This window comes from Scyliorhinus torazame, chromosome 6, assembly GCF_047496885.1.
Source record: "Scyliorhinus torazame isolate Kashiwa2021f chromosome 6, sScyTor2.1, whole genome shotgun sequence".
Classification (NCBI taxonomy): domain Eukaryota; kingdom Metazoa; phylum Chordata; class Chondrichthyes; order Carcharhiniformes; family Scyliorhinidae; genus Scyliorhinus; species Scyliorhinus torazame.
In genome coordinates, this window is record NC_092712.1 from 185946855 (window position 1) to 185964101 (window position 17247).

General features: G+C 43.1%; 1 protein-coding gene across 1 annotated transcript in view; it reads left to right on the plus strand.

Moving 5' to 3' along the window:
- The first annotated feature begins 415 nt into the window (after window positions 1-415).
- ahr1a (aryl hydrocarbon receptor 1a) overlaps window positions 416-17247 on the plus strand; it is a 290646-nt gene continuing 273814 nt past the window's right edge. Inside the window, exon 1 of the mRNA XM_072509176.1 lies at window positions 416-1567. Coding sequence (XP_072365277.1) covers window positions 1512-1567 — 56 coding nt within the window. The 5' untranslated portion in view covers window positions 416-1511. The remainder of the gene's footprint in view (window positions 1568-17247) is intronic.

A 17247-nucleotide genomic window follows, 5' to 3' on the forward strand; every position in this document is an offset into this window, starting at 1 on the left:
ACAGTGGGTCGCACTGTTGCTTCACAGCGCCAGAGTCCCAGGTTCAATTCCCAGCTTGGGTCATTGCCTGTGCGGAGTCTGCACGATCTCCCTCTGTATGTGTGGGTTTCCTCCAGGTGCTCTGGTTTCCTCCCACAAGTACTTAAAGACATGCTGTTCGGTAGTTTAGCCATTCTGAATTCTCCCTCTGTGTACCTGAACAGGCGCCGGAATGTGGCGACTGGAGGATTCTCACAGTAACTTCATTGCAGTGTTAAAGTAAGCCTACTTGTGACACTAATAAAGCTTATTTTGGCTGGACTATTTTATTTCCTTTTTAATGCCTTGGCCAATATTTATCCCTCAAACGACACAAAACACAGATTATCTGGTCATTGCCACACTGCTGTCTGTGGGTGCTTGCTGTGTAACATGCGGCTGTCACCATCTCTGCATTATAAAAATTACTCTATGTAGCTCATTGGTTGCAAAGCGCTTTGGCGCGTCTGGAGGTGGTGCAACTTCATGGTTTCAATCTAAAATAGAATTGCAGTGGCGAAAAGGAGGCGCCATATAAATGCATGTCATTGTTTACTTGCGGCAGTTAAACTGTAATGAAATCATTGATTCCATCTATCTGTGTTACAGCTTCTGAAATCCTGTCAATTCAATGCGACTTTTGCGGTCAACTCTCAGTTTGGCAATCAGTATTTAATATTTATACAGAGACTTCCCGGGACCGGCTCCCGGTGCTCACAGATACAAGGGGCACAGTGCCTGTCGCACTGACATTCGGCTTCCCCGAATTGTTAGCCGCACGGACATAGCCGGCTCTGGGCCAAGAGAAGCGGCGGGGCCGGCAGGAAGAGCGGGCCGTGAGGCTGCTGTTGCTGTGGGCCTGGCTTGGCCTGGCCTGATCCAGCCGAGCCGAGGGTGCACCGTCATTTACCCTCTGCAGTCGGAGTGGCGCTCGCCAGCAGCGCTCTTGGCAACATCGGGGTGTGGGCTGGGCAGTGCCGCACCCAGAGCGGACACCGGGGTGAGTGGGTGGGCAGTGCCGCACCCAGAGCGGGCACTGGAGTTCAGGGGGGCGGGGCCGACTGGCGTCTCTTCGTTTAAAGCAGTGAACACATTTGCAGCGATTGAAGGCACCGAGCCGGACACCCAGCAGGGGCGGGGAGAGTTTCTGACTGCAGCGTCTGAAGCTAAAGCTGCCAGTTCTCTTCTGAGAGCCCGGGTCTCCGGGAAGCCGCCCTGGCTGCTGCTGATCGGCCGCCTGGCTCTGCTGCTCCATCGAGCGGCCATAGCCTCTTGTGCAATACCGCCCCCCCCGGTTAATAAGGAAGAAGAAGTTTGTGTGGAGAGAGAAACCCAGCACAAGAGGTCCGCACGCCTTACATGTTCCTTATTGGATTAACTTGTGTACTCGCCGTAAACTGTGACGCTTTCAGCCGCTCGCTCAGTTCTCCCCTCGAAAACATTTAGTGAGGAAAAAGATCGAGTGGAGGAAGCTTGCTTCGCTTTTGGTGAGGATGAACAGCGGCAGTATTTACGCCAGCCGTAAGAGGCGAAAGCCAGTTCAGAAAAGGTAAGATAGTTGGAGGTTAATGCGGATTGTAACTCTTTGCTACATTGTCCTTTTCGGGTGCCGCAGCTAGTTTGTTGCTGTCGGAGACTAAGCGGGTTAGAAGTTACACTGATCTTGCCATACGAAGAAAATTGTCCGATGTGATCGCCTGTCAGCCTCAAGAATTGACTCGAATCTTTTTTTAAATGTTTTGTTCTCAGTACTGCGAGCTGCTTTACTTTGGCGATTTATAAACGTGCCGTATTTCTGATCTCTACAGATCCTGCAATGTCCCCTTTTCATTCAGTCTCAACGCTATCGGTGTGGAGTACACACTTGAGTCTTCAACGTGCATTGCGATTTTACACAATGTGGCGATTTGTTAAATTTACTGAACAGTTACTGGATAATTTGGATTTTGTTTTTGTTGATCTTGTTACTGCCCCGGTAGCTAGAACTGTTGTAAACATGGGTAACGTCTTCATAAAACAAGCCATTGGAATATTAACTTTTTGACCCATGAAACAAAGCCCACCATTCACTCTAACCCCAAAATTCTATAAAATTCCTCACGCATAACAGGTGAACAGAACACCCTTTTGCCCTAGATTCTTGAAACCTAATCTGCAACTCTGCCCAAAATAATAACCTATAGAGCTGCAGTACAGTTGCTGTACTATAAACTAACTTTAGTGTCCCTCTGGAAAAAATAAATTCGATTTGCTTGTTTGTCAACAGCATTTATCGGTAGTGAAATGTTATATGTAACTTGAGCACTGTTGTACTCTTGAAAGCAGGCATTTGCAGTTTAGAAACATACTAAATTTACAAAATATTTAATTAGCCAGCACATTTTTATTTTATTTGCTTTATGCAATTAGATTGTGAAAGTACTGCAGAACAAAGAAAATGGGTGAAATTATAACTCCTTGTGACCTTTTGCAAATCCAAATACTTTTTTATTGGAGGAGGTTTGGGGGTTGGGGAGGTAGGAGTGAAGGGGGGAGGTTGTGGCGGTGAGAGAGTAGGATGACGTTGATGTTATTATGTCATCTTCCTGCAAATAAATTGTAATATTTGGAGATGACGTCACCAACACTACCTTTCCCTTTGCACTGTGTGGAGCAGGGGAAGTTTCAGTGACATCACTGGACCCGCTCTGCAACATGTGCTCTTGTTTGAGATTTAAATTTACATCCATAATTTATTTACTTACCTAAAGTGCTGTATACAAAGAGACAGAATTCCACCACGTTGCTGTTAAATTTGTCAAAAATGATTCTACTTATAGCTTACAAAGTATATTTCAGTTCTGCGATAATTATGTATTTGAGCAGAGCTCTTTCTCCTAAAATGGTGATACAAGGATGATTCAGTTTTCATAATGTACCTCCCTGGCTCCCAAGCATATGTTTTGGGTAGAAACTTCTAAAACAGAGTCATGTTTTTGTCAATTTTGAGCCAATGAATATGCTTCTTCAACATGCATCAAGGCATCTACATTGCTAAGACTGGTTGGCAGTAAGAGATTGTAAACAAGGGGTGCCCTTGGGTAAAGGTGGACTGTGTCTCTTGACAGCAGAGCTATGGAACTGGCATCACTTTGTTAATTTAGCCTAAACTATCATTATACTTTCTGTAGTGTAACCATCTTTTGTTAGCTGTTGAATTAACCTCAAGTTGTAACCTTTTGTTGTGTGACTTTTACAACAGAATATAGGCCACGATGCATAGTAGCCTGCTTCCCATTTTTAAATTGGATCCCCACTTCTACTTGACAAAAAAGGGGAAAGGGAAGGAATATATATCTTGATATTTTTACACCTCAAGGAAAATTATAGGGGCCTTTTATTTTTAACGATTGACATAAGTGCAATTTTAAAAATATCTAATGGGAAGCAGATGAACACAGCTTTGTGTACGATTATTTTTCCTTTAAATAATTGAGTGTTTATAGATTTTTGAAATCCATCTTCTTGACCTTTCCAATATCTAATTCTCTGATTCAGCATCTGATTTGTTTAATTATGTCTGAAAATCACCGTGGAACATTTTTTTACATTAAAGGTACAATATAAATTAAGTTATGAAGAACATTGAACATAGAACATACAGTGCAGAAGGAGGCCATTTGGCCCATCGAGTCAGCACCGACCCACCTTAAGCCCTCACTTCTACCCTATCCCTCTGACCCAATAACCCCTCCTGACCTTTTTTGAACACAAAGGGCAATTTAGCATGTTCAATCCACTATTTTGCTGCACGACTTTGGACTGAGGGAGGAAACTGGAGCACCTGGAGGAAACCCATGCAGACATGAGGAGAACGTGCTGACTCCGCACAGACAGTGACCCAGCAGGGAATCGAACCTGGGACCCTGCCGCTATGAAGCCACAGTGCTAACCACTGTGCTACCATGCTGCCCTTATTGTTTTTATATTGTCTGTAACTCTGTTTCTCAGCCTAGGTTCCTCAGTAGGACATTACAAGTGCAAGCGAACGCCCATATGCTTTATATTTATTAAGCCAGTCAAGTTTGATTTATTGGAAAAGTGCCACCTATGGTAAGGGGCAGAAGTTGGCAACTGTACTGAGTGCTGAATTTGGTGCTTTTTGAGTGCTATAGTAAGAGTTTGGTGACCGAGGGAGTATAAGGCTTCATTTTTATCTAAAGTTTAGTCTTTCTTTTATTTAGTTAATTAACTTAAAAGTTGCTGTTTGGTTTAGAAGAAGGTGAATTTTCAATAAGCTTTAAACAGGCTTCTACTTGTAGGCACTTGCAGCTGGAGCTTGTTAATTAGTTAATTGGATTAGGCCAGTTTTCAGAGGCTAGATTCACAGTATAAAAGTGATCCCCTACAGTGCAGACTTTGTTTGCACTGAGTGCTGAATTTGGTGCTTTTTGAGTGCTATAGTAAGAGTTTGGTGACCGAGGGAGTGCTGAATTTGGTGCTTTTTGAGTGCTATAGTAAGAGTTTGGTGACCGAGGGAGTTAGGTGAGGAGGGAGTAAGGTGCTGCTTTCATTTTGTTTCCGACATTTCCGCAAGGAGTGAGAAGAGAGCCAGGAGTTTACAGAAAGTGTAGCTGACTGGGAGCAGAGTCGGAGGGCGGAGATCTAGTTAGTCCACAGGGCAGCTATATTCTGTCAGGTAAGAAGGGATGGAGGCTAGGCCAGTTGCATGCTCCTCCTGTAGGATGTGGGTGGTGAGGGATACCACCGGTGTCCCCGCTGACTATACCTGCGGGAAGTGCACCCAACTTCAGCTCCTCAAAGACCGTGTTAGGGAACTGGAGCTGAAGCTGGATGAACTTCGGATCATCCGGGAGGCAGAGGGGGTGATTGAGAAGAGTTACAAGGAGGTAACCACACCCAAGGTACAGGACAAGAATAGCTGGGTTACAGTCGGGGGGAAAAAAAACAAACAGGCAGACAGTGCAGGGATCCCTCGTGGCCGTTCCCCTTCAAAACAAGTATACCGTTTTGGATGCTGTTGGGGGGGATGACCTACCGGGGGAAGGCCCTAGCGGCCAGGTCTCTGGCACTGAGTCTGGCTCTGGGGCTCAGAAGGGAAGGGGGGAGAATAGAAAAGCAATAGTTGTAGGAGATTCAATGGTTAGGGGAATAGATAGGAGATTCTGTGGTCGCGAGCGAGACTCCCGGAAGGTATGTTGCCTCCCGGGTGCCAGGGCCAGGGATGTCTCGGATCGTGTCTTCAGGATCCTTAAGGGGGAGGGGGAGCAGCCAGAAGTCGTGGTGCACATTGGTACCAACGACATAGGTAGGAAAAGGGGTGTGGAGGTAATAAACAAGTTTAGGGAGTTAGGCTGGAAGTTAAAAGCCAGGACAGACAGAGTTGTCATCTCTGGTTTGTTGCCGGTGCCATGTGATAGCGAGGCTAGGAATAGGGAGAGAGTGCAGCTGAACACGTGGCTGCAGGAATGGTGTAGGAGGGAGGGCTTCAGGTATTTGGATAATTGGAGCGCATTCTGGGGAAGGTGGGACCTGTACAAGCAGGACGGGTTGCATCTGAACCAGAGGGGCACCAATATCCTGGGAGGGAGGTTTTCTAGTACTATTCAGGGGGGTTTAAACTAATTTGGCAGGGGAATGGGAACCGGATTTGTAGTCCAGCAACTAAGGTAGCCGATATTCAGGACGCCAAAGCGTGTAGTGAGGCAGTGGGGAAGGGAACACTGACAAAGGAGAGTACTTGCAGGCACGGAGATGGGTTGAAGTGTGTATACTTCAACGCAAGAAGCATCAGGAATAAGGTGGGTGAACTTAAGGCATGGATCGGTACTTGGGACTACGATGTGGTGGCCATCACGGAAACTTGGATAGAAGAGGGGCAGAAATGGTTGTTGGAGGTCCCTGGTTATAGATGTTTCAATAAGATTAGGGAGGGTGGTAAAAGAGGTGGGGGGGTGGCATTATTAATTAGAGATAGTATAACAGCTGCAGAAAGACAGTTCGAGGAGTATCACCCTATTGAGGTAGTATGGGTTGAAGTCAGAAATAGGAAAGGAGCAGTCACCTTGTTAGGAGTTTTCTATAGGCCCCCCAATAGTAGCAGAGATGTGGAGGAACAGATTGGGAAACAGATTTTGGAAAGGTGCAGAAGTCATAGGGTAGTAGTCATGGGCGACTTTAACTTCCCAAATATTGAGTGGAAACTCCTTAGATCAAATAGTTTGGATGGGGTGGTGTTTGTGCAGTGTGTCCAGGAAGCTTTTCTAACACAGTATGTAGATTGTCCGACCAGAGGAGGGCAATATTGGATTTAGTACTGGGTAATGAACCAGGGCAAGTGATAGATTTGTTAGTGGGGGAGCATTTTGGAGATAGTAACCACAATTCTGTGACTTTCACTTGAGTAATGGAGAAGGATAGGTACGTGCAACAGGGCAAGGTTTACAATTGGGGGAAGGGTAAATACGATGTTGTCAGACAAGAATTGAAGTGCATAAGTTGGGAACATAGGCTGTGAGGGAAGGACACAAGTGAAATGTGGAAATTGTTCAAGGAACAGGTGCTACGTGTCCTTGATATGTATGTCCCTGTCAGGCAGGGAAGAGATGGTCGAGTGAGGGAACCATGGTTGACAAGAGAGGTTGAATGTCTTGTTAAGAGGAAAAAGGAGACTTATGTAAGGCTGAGGAAACAAGGTTCAGACAGGGCATTGGAGGGATACAAGATAGCCAGGAGGGAACTGAAGAAAGGGATTAGGAGAGCTAAGAGAGGGCATGAACAATCTTTGGCGGGTAGGATCAAGGAAAACCCCAAGGCCTTTTACACATATATGAGAATGACTAGAGCGAGGGTAGGTCCGATCAAGGACAGTAGCGGGAGATTGTGTATTGAGTCTGAAGAGATAGGAGAGGTATTGAACGAGTACTTTTCTTCTGTATTTACAAATGAGAGGGGCGATATTGTTGGAGAGGACAGTGTGAAACAGATTGGTAAGCTTGAGGAAATACTTGTTAGGAAGGAAGATGTGTTGGGCATTTTGAAAAACTTGAGGATAGACAAGTCCCCCGGGCCTGACGGGATATATCCAAGGATTCTATGGGAAGCAAGAGATGAAATTGCAGAGCCGTTGGCAATGATCTTTTTGTCCTCACTGTCAACAGGGGTGGTACCAGGGGATTGGAGAGTGGCGAATGTCGTGCCCCTGTTCAAAAAAGGGACTAGGGATAACCCTGGGAATTACAGGCCAGTTAGTCTTACTTCGGTGGTAGGCAAAGTAATGGAAAGGGTACTGAAGGATAGGATTTCTGAGCATCTGGAAAGACACTGCTTGATTAGGGATAGTCAGCACGGATTTGTGAGGGGTAGGTCTTGCCTTACAAGTCTTATTGAATTCTTTGAGGAGGTGACCAAGCATGTGGATGAAGGTAAAGCAGTGGATGTAGTGTACATGGATTTTAGTAAGGCATTTGATAAGGTTCCCCATGGTAGGCTTATGCAGAAAGTAAGGAGGCATGGGATAGTGGGAAATTTGGCCAGTTGGATAACGAACTGGCTAACCGATAGAAGTCAGAGAGTGGTGGTGGATGGTAAATATTCAGCCTGGATCCCAGTTACCAGTGGTGTACCGCAGGGATCAGTTCTGGGTCCTCTGCTGTTTGTGATTTTCATTAATGACTTGGATGAGGGAGTTGAAGGGTGGGTCAGTAAATTTGCAGACGATACGAAGATTGGTGGAGTTGTGGATAGTGAGGAGGACTGTTGTCGGCTGCAAAGAGACATAGATAGGATGCAGAGCTGGGCTGATAAGTGGCAGATGGAGTTTAACCCTGAAAAGTGTGAGGTTGTCCATTTTGGAAGGACAAATATGAATGCGGAATACAGGGTTAACGGTAGAGTTCTTGGCAATGTGGAGGAGCAGAGAGATCTTGGGGTCTATGTTCATACATCTTTGAAAGTTGCCACTCAAGTGGATAGAGCTGTGAAGAAGGCCTATGGTGTGCTTGCGTTCATTAACAGAGGGATTGAATTTAAGAGCCGTGAGGTGATGATGCAGCTGTACAAAACTTTGGTAAGGCCACATTTGGAGTACTGTGTACAGTTCTGGTCGCCTCATTTTAGGAAGGATGTGGAAGCTTTGGAAAAGGTGCAAAGAAGATTTACCAGGATGTTGCCTGGAATGGAGAGTAGGTCTTACGAGGAAAGGTTGAGGGTGCTGGGCCTTTTCTCATTAGAACGGAGAAGGACGAGGGGCGACTTGATAGAGGTTTATAAGATGATCAGGGGAATAGATAGAGTAGACAGTCAGAGACTTTTTCCCCGGGTGGAACAAACCATTACAAGGGGACATAAATTTAAGGTGAAAGGTGGAAGATATAGGAGGGATATCAGAGGTAGGTTCTTTACCCAGAGAGTAGTGGGGGCATGGAATGCACTGCCTGTGGAAGTAGTTGAGTCGGAAACATTAGGGACCTTCAAGCAGCTATTGGATAGGTACATGGATTACGGTAAAATGATATAGTGTAGATTTATTTGTTCTTAAGGGCAGCACGGTAGCATTGTGGATAGCACAATGCTTCACAGCTCCAGGGTCCCAGGTTCGATTCCGGCTTGGGTCACTGTCTGTGCGGAGTCTGCACGTCCTCCCCGTGTCTGCGTGGGTTTCCTCCGGGTGCTCCGGTTTCCTCCCACAGTCCAAAGATGTGCAGGTTAGGTGAATTGGCCAATGATAAATTGCCCTTAATGTCCAAATTGCCCTTGGTGTTGGGTGGAGGTGTTGAGTTTGGGTAGGGTGCTCTTCCCAGGAGCCGGTGCAGACTCAAAGGGCCGAATGGCCTCCTTCTGCACTGTAAATTCAATGATAATCTATGATTAATCTAGGACAAAGGTTCGGCACAACATCGTGGGCCGAAGGGCCTGTTCTGTGCTGTATTTTCTATGTTCTATGTTCTGTGTACTGAGAAACCACTATAAGGCTCTCAGTTTAACATATGAATCTACTATTGTTGCTAATAATATTGTTGGAAACAATCCAGTGTGCAACAATGTACTTTTTTTTCAAGTTTTCTATCGAACGGCCTGGCACATATGCATATATTTTCCATCTGTGAATGTAGATCTGCATAAAATTAAACCCATAGATGTATCTTTCATGTGGTGTTTCAACTGGATTGGCAGAGAAAGGATGGCTGGAGATGATAATGCAGAGATTACTTCTTCCCCAGTTTTAGAGGATTTTCCTTTGTTCTGTAAAATGTAAGATATTCTAGATTCTGGTGCTATGATTTATTTAGAGCCAAATATGCTGTTTACTTATTAGCTTAAGTGGAGCCAGAAAACTGAAACTAGCTAATGACGACATTTAACATTATGATTCATTTTCTATTTACCATTCGCAACTGCACTATTTTGCTGAATATGTCCCAGAAATTGATGTCGGGAACAGTTCTTGGGAGGAAACACGAGTGCCCTGCTGCAATAAAGTACTTTTGATGAAGGAGGAGAGTACTGGTAGTGTGGCCTTACTTTGGCAGTCAGCTCTTATTGCCCAGATATTGGGTAGTATAGGATCTGATTCAAACATCAGGATCCCTTTCTCTGGGGTGTTTTGTCCTCCCTATTGCTGAAGGAGACATGGTAATGTACATTGCCAGTGCGGATTACATTGGATACATTGCACAGGAACAGGCCATTTGACCCAATGAGTGTATTACAATTCCACTCTATTCTCCTGCTATTTTTCCTCCTCATCACTGGACAAGAGGTAAGGATGATGATGAAGTCTCTTTAAAAAATATATATTTTCTGCTGTCAGGCATAAAACATTGCAGATTGTGGCATCTATCAGATGCACTCTTATGAATTCCGCTTAGCAGGGGAGTACATCCTCTTTTGCTGAATGTTGGTTAGGTGCTTTTTTTAAAGGACAATAACTCGAGGATGATAGGACTGTATAATGCAGGTTTTTTGAGCTGAGACAAAACCTTTTGGGAAAAAAACAAACAATGTAGAAAACCACCCCAAAATGTAAACAAAATAGTGGGAGAGGATGCTGAAGAAGTATTTTAAAGTTAGAAAGAGATAAATAGAGAGATTCTAAGATTTAGGGAGAGAATTTAGAAAATATGGCTCAGACAGCTGAAGTCTGTTACCAATGGTGGAATGAAGGGAAGGGTTTGAGGAATGCAAAAATATTAAGGCCAGACTGATTTTTGGAAGGAAACATGAGAATGAAGGAGGTAGGGAAAACAGAAGGCAGACCAGGGTGATGTAAAATTGTTTCAAAGTTTACGTGCAATGGTTAGGAACCGATGTAGTTCAGTGGTGTGCAGAGTAAGACTAGTCAGCCACAGTTGTATTTGGTCAGATAGAAGTTTATTGAGATTGAAAGATGGGAGGCCGATTTGACTAGGTGAATATGGTGAAATTGAGTCCAGAAGAGATAGACAGATGGATAACTGATTCAGCAAAGGTGAGAGAGTTTGGAAGCGGGAGTAAATAGTTACCATGTAGAATAGGATGTGGAGTTTAATATTTTTTATTGCCATTATTCAGCCTCAACATTTTGATAGGTAATGATGGAGGGTTGGAAAGGAATTGTTTTCATGACCAAAGCCAAAAATGACGACTCGGATGATCTTGATGTTCAATTGAAAGACATTTTGACTCAATGCCAGACAAGGAAGTCTGACAGCACAGTCCTCTACGTTTATCAGAAGTGATGGAAAAGTGGAACTGAGTGTTTCCAGCATATATATGGAAGTTAACCCTGTGGATGGTGTCATCGGCAAGTAGTATATAGAGGAGGAAGAAGCTAGGCCATGGATATACCCTCAGAGAGCCCGAAAAAGACCTGGAGGGGGCGTAGAAGGATGGGTGAGTAAATTTGCAGATGACGCTAAAGTCGGTGAAGTTATGGACAGTGCGGAAGGATGTTACAGAGGGACATAGATAAGCTGCAGCGCTGGGCTGAGAGGTGGCAAATGGAGTTTAATGCAGAAAAGTGTGAGGTGATTCATTTTGGAAGGAATAACAGGAAGACAGAGTACTGGGCTAATGGTAAGATTCTTGGCAGTGTGGATGAACAGAGAGATCTCGGTGACCATGTACATAGATCCCTGAAAGTTGCCACCCAGGTTGAGAGGGTTGTTAAGAAGGCGTACGGTGTGTTAGCTTTTATTGGTAGAGGGATTGAGTTTCGGAGCCATGAGGTCATGCTGCAGCTGTACAAAACTCTGGTGCGGCCGCATTTGGAGTATTGTGTGCAGTTCTGGTCGCCGCATTATAGGAAGGATGTGGAAGCATTGGAAAGGGTGCAGAGGAGATTTACCAGAATGTTGCCTGGTATGGGGGGGAAGATCTTATGAGGAAAGGCTGAGGGACTTGAGGCTGTTTTCGTTAGAGAGAAGAAGTTTAAGAGGTGACTTAATTGAGCAATACAAGATGATCAGAGAATTGGATAGGGTGGACAGTGAGTGCCTTTTTCCTCGGATGGTGATGTCTAGCACTAGGGGACATAGCTTTAAATTGAGGGGAGATAGACATAAGACAGATGTCAGAGGTAGGTTCTTTACTCAGAGAGTAGTAAGGGCGTGGAATGCCCTGCCTGCAACAGTAGTGGACTCGCCAACACTAAGGGCATTCAAATGGTCATTGGATAGACATACGGACGATAAGGCTTTCGAGTGGTTTCACAGGTCGGCGCAACATTGACGGCCGAAGGGCCTGTACTGCGCTCTAATGTTCTATATTCTATGAAGCTGACCTGAGGAGAGGGGGAATGAAAACTGTGTGGGACATACAATGTCAGTGCTGGGACAAATACAGATGGAACCACCAAGCATAGTCCCATGGAGCTGGAGAATGAGAAAAGAGGTTATGAGATGTTTATACACGATAGGAAGGTTGAGGAGAACAATAAGAAAAACTGTTTTGTACCTTTGGCCAAGTTACTCAAATAGAAATGAGAAATTAGTTTAATGTCTGCATTCTGAGGTGGATTAAAAGGTGCCATTATTTTGAAGAACAAGGACATTTTCTGCACTCTGCTGGCCAATATTTATTCCATAACCAATATGCAATGACAGATTATCTGGTCATTCTCACAATATTGTATGTGAACTCAGAAATTGGCTTTCGTTTTTCCTGACTGCGCATCAAAAGTATTTTATTGATTGCCAAATAGCTTGGCACATTCTGAAATTAATGATGTTATGCAAATACATGCTACTCTTTTCTCTTTTCAAAAGCAATTAAACAATGGATTTTTGAGAGAGGTGGACATGGATCCTGGAGGTGAGGATGATTCAGGACACTTTGGAGAGGAAAAGGAGGGCAGGGAGAGGATTGACAAGTCGAGGATAGGGGTTACGATGAGAGGGTGGGGACAGCTGTTTTGAACAGGGAAGGGATGATGCTCAGCAAAGGGAGCGATTAGCAGTATCAACAATAGTGCACATTTAAATTCAGCTTTTAACATGCTAAGATACCACATCACACTGCATGCAAGCATTATTGGGCAAAATCTGACTTCAAATTATACATGGAGATAGTAGGACGGGTGACCAAAGATAGAGAGGTAGGTTTTAAGAATTGCCTCAAAGGAGGTAGTGAGGTTATGAAGTTTAGGAAGGGAATTCCAGAGTTTAAAGCCTAGGCAACTGAAAGCATGGCTGCATATGGTCAGAAAATGAAGTTGGGGGTTCACACAGGGCCAGAATTGGAGGAATACAGGGTTCCTGGTGAGTTGTAGAACTAGTGGAAAAGATTACAGAGTTTTATGGAGGTATTTGACCACTTTTTGAGCAAGTGCATCAGTGAACACCAGGTTGAAGGATTGATGGACTTGGTGCAAGTAAGGCTATGGGCAAGGATGTGCTGAGTTTATACATAAGGTGGTCATGGATCGTGAACGCTTTGATGAGAGCGAGCAAATATTCTCGAATATGGTGGAGAAGTGAGCAGTGATTGTTACAGCACTGGCTGGGCTAACGAGCAAGAGAGGTGGGAAAGAGTCGCAGGGAGGTTAAGCTCAGAGTAAGAACTGTCAATGGTGGTTGGAAACTGAGAGATAAAACAGTTGTAGTTTTTGAAATAGGCATGCAAACTGCACCAAGAGAGGGGCATAGTGAGACTAATTGTTTTTCAGGAGGGATTCTATCTGGTTTGGGAGGTTAGAGAGAAAGTAGATTAAGAGCAGTATCAAGTGGGGAAAGGGTTGGCTCTGTTTGGGGACATAGTGCAAGACAAGACTGAAGTGAGAGGAGTTATGGCTGGAGAAGCTGAAATGAGGAGAGAGCAGATCAGGAGGAGAGAGTCCAAGATAGGTGGAAACTTTGGTTCAGCCAGGCTAGCCAATATATGCAAATGAGTGGGCACATCCAGTGATCCCCACTTTCAGAAGCAGCAAGAAAAGTGCAGCAAGGAAGATTCTAGGCCCTAGTTATCATTTTAATGAATTTGCTGGATTCTTAGATGGAAATTCAGAACTATGTATTGTGCTTTAACTTCGTCAGTTATGCATTTTGTGAGAGCAATGGTTTGTTTAGAACCTTGTCTTGCATGTTGTTATGAAATCCATCTTTACTGCCACACTGTTGATGACTCCCAGTAATCCCTGGGAAGTGACGGAACCTTTTGGAAGGGTCTCGGCCCAAGAAACTTTGCTTTCCCTTGGTTGGATTTTATTTTTAGTAGCAATTTAGCTTTTTAATTTAAAAATTGCAAATGCAAACATTCTTTAATGTACTAAAGTACAAAAAACAAAATAACTTTAATTTGAAAAGTTTGATTTTTCTTTTATTTCTCTTTATTTCATAAATTTGATGTTCCTGTGGCACAATCTTCCTGTCTCTTCTGTGTTATGGGCCAGGGTTTAGAGAACCCCAAAGTGTATCATGGCGTTCACCTGACCCACAACTTTTAATAGATTGTGGTATGGGGAGCACACGGCCCACTCTACTGGTGTGGTACAGCAGAAATGGAAAAGTATTTTTTAAAGCAAAACAATGTTTATTCTATGAACTCAAGTTAATTTTTTTAAAACAGTGAACATCTTAGCAACCATTAATTCAAATACAACCCCCAAAGAGTACAACACTAAGTAATGCCTACGCTGTCCTTTTAACATCCAGAAGACTTACAAAAAACATAACCTTTAACAGAAGCACATCAGGTTAAAGTCACTGCTGAAAACATTTATAATTCTCAATTCACCAAATGATCAAGAGATAGTCTTTTCATGGCAGAGAGATCAACAGTACACCTGCTTTGTCTGGCTTCAGCTCCAACACTGAAAACGAAACTAAAACACACCCTGCAGCAAACAGCCTAAAACAAAGTATAAGCTGACAGACAGCCCAGCTCCACCCACACTCTGACATCACTAATAAACACCCATTTCTTAAAGGTACATTTCTTAAGCACCCATTTCTTAAAGGTATTCTCACATGACATCTGCAAAAAGGATCCAATTGAGTTGCAATCAGTTTCTAAGTATTTATCATCTGACCCTGATGGAAGGATTGCCAATGAGAAATTAATACTAATCTTTATTGTCACAAGTAGGCTTACATTAACACTGCAATGAAGTTACTGTGAAAAGCCCCTAGTCGCCATATTCCTGTGCCTGTTCAGGTACACGGAGGGAGAATTCAGAATGTCCTAATTACCTAACAGCGCATTTTATGGGACTTGTGGGAGGAAACCGGAGCACCTGGAGGAAACCCACGCAGATACAGGGAGAATGTGCAGACACGCACAGGCGGTGACCCAAGCCGGGAATCGAACCTGGAGCTGTGAAGCAACAATGCTAACCACTGTGCTACCGTGCCGCATTCAACTTTGAAATGAAATGGTCATTTCACTTGAGTGACAAAGTTGACTTTTTGACTTTCCTGCCTCTTATGATGTCATGTACAAGGATGTGAGATATTCTGTCATCCACTGAAAAGAGTTTATGACTTCATAAAGGCTCAGACACAAGTATAAAAATAAATCAAAAAGACTAATGGAATTTTAGTCTTTATCTCAATTGCAAAGTAAGGAAGTTATGTACTGGAAGTTATACACTGGTCAGATTTTATCTGGGTTACTTTTTCCAATTTACAGCATCACAACCCATGAAAACAGTATTGGCCTTGGAGGGAGCACAACGCATATTCATCAGAATGTCGCCGAGGTTTCAAGGGATAAATTGAAGATGGTTGCATAAACTTGCTTTCTATTTCCTTGAGTTTAGAAAGTTGAAGGATAATCTAAGCAAGGAGTTTAAAATGATACTCAATACAGTCACTGCAGAGAAACTATTTCCTTTGCTGGGGAAATCCAGAAAAGGGAAGAAAATCTTAAAATTATGGCTAGACTGAAGCAAAGATTAATAGATTTTGTTCGGCATGAGCATCAAGGGACATTGAACAAGGCTGGATAAATGGAATTGAGGTACAGGTCAGCTATGGTCAAATAGAATAACAGAACAGGTTTAAGGGGCTGAAGGACTTACTCCAGTTCCTATGCTTTTAAGGCTAAGAAACTATGCGATCAGATAGATGAATATCCTTAAGCACAACTAACATGGAGCTTCCTGCAATTTCAGATTGCTGTTTTCCACTTTTCAGTGATTTCTAAATCATTACTTCCAAGAGGCCTTCATGTGTGCTCACCACCCACACAAATAACAGTCATCAGAAATTTCTGGAGAGTCACTGGTTTTTGAGGTCTCTATACAATTAACCACTCAATGGTTTGTTTTTGTGTTTTTACCCAAATGACTTTATTCTGGGAAATTTTGTCGGAGGGATTTTTTCTGTGACTTGATGCTCTTTGTCTTACAGAATTATTGCAGTACCGGAGCACTGAGAATGTTTGCACCCATCAGCATCATAACCTTGCAGATGCGGCAGAGCATGGGCTAGAGGCAGATTAAAATACCCTTTCATTTCCTTGAAATACATTTGTCACCTTTAAAATAAGTGTTAATATTCTGCTTTAGCAGTGACTGTTCAATTAATGCAAGGTTGTGACCACTAAAACAATGATTGGGACTGTTCAAACTTTTTGCCGAAAAGAAAAAAGGATTTCCATATATTCTAAAGCACAGTATATTCTACCACATGTTCCAGAACACTTTACAACCAATGATGTAGTTTTTGAAGTGCCATATTAGTTGGGTTGCTAAAATCCATCCAAAGGTACTATTAGTTTGAGTGGAATTTAACCGCAGGCCATAGAGGTTAAACCATGACCAATTTATGCACTAATATGGCCCAGGTTCATACATATGTTCACAATTGCCAAATATTTAAATTTGAATAGTTAAGGACACTGGGTTAAATAGCTGGCTTTGAAAGCAGGCCAGCAGCATGGTTCAATTCCCGTACCAGCCTCCCCGAAAAGGCGCCGGAATGTGACGACTAGGGACTTTTCACAGTAACTTCATTTGAAGCCGACTTGTGACAATAAGCGATTTTCATTTCAGTTCATTTAATTTCATTTTTGTTGGCTTCAACAATGTAAGTAAGTATTAATAATAATCTTTATTAGTGTCACAAGTAGGCTGATAATTAACTTCACTCAGTTTTCTTTCAATCTGATACAGTCCACTAAACCTTGCTTTCAACTGTTCACCGAACAAAGGTAATAACACTTGCACTTTCTCCCCAACTACAAGACTATGAGTCTGTGCTCTCCTATCAGCCATCGCTTGCATTCCCTGCTGTGCTATCTTTAAATGTTTCCTTAACACCTCACGAGCCCGAGAAATTTGATACGTAGTCCAAAAGTGTAATCTCTGATTTCTTACTTAACAACTTTTCTTGGATTAATTTCAGTTGTCCTCTAACTTGATGTCCATAAACCAATCAGAAGGACTAAATTTTATAGAATCATTTGATGTATCACTAATGACAAATAATAAAAATGGAATCCCTTTGTCCCAATCATGAGGGTAATCTTGACTATGATTACCATCATTGTTTTCAAAGTTTGATGCCACCTCTCTGATGCTCTCTGTGGCTCTGGATTATATGACGATAACTTATACTGTTTTATTTCCATGTTATTCATGACCTCTTTAAATGATCCTGATGTGAAATTTGACCCTTGATCTAATTGTATCTTTTTCGGTAAGCCATATTTAGCAAAGAGTTTAGTTAATTCCTCTACCATTCTCTTGGCTGTAATGTTTCTTTATGGAATGGCTTCAGGAAATATACTGGATATATCCATACTATCATT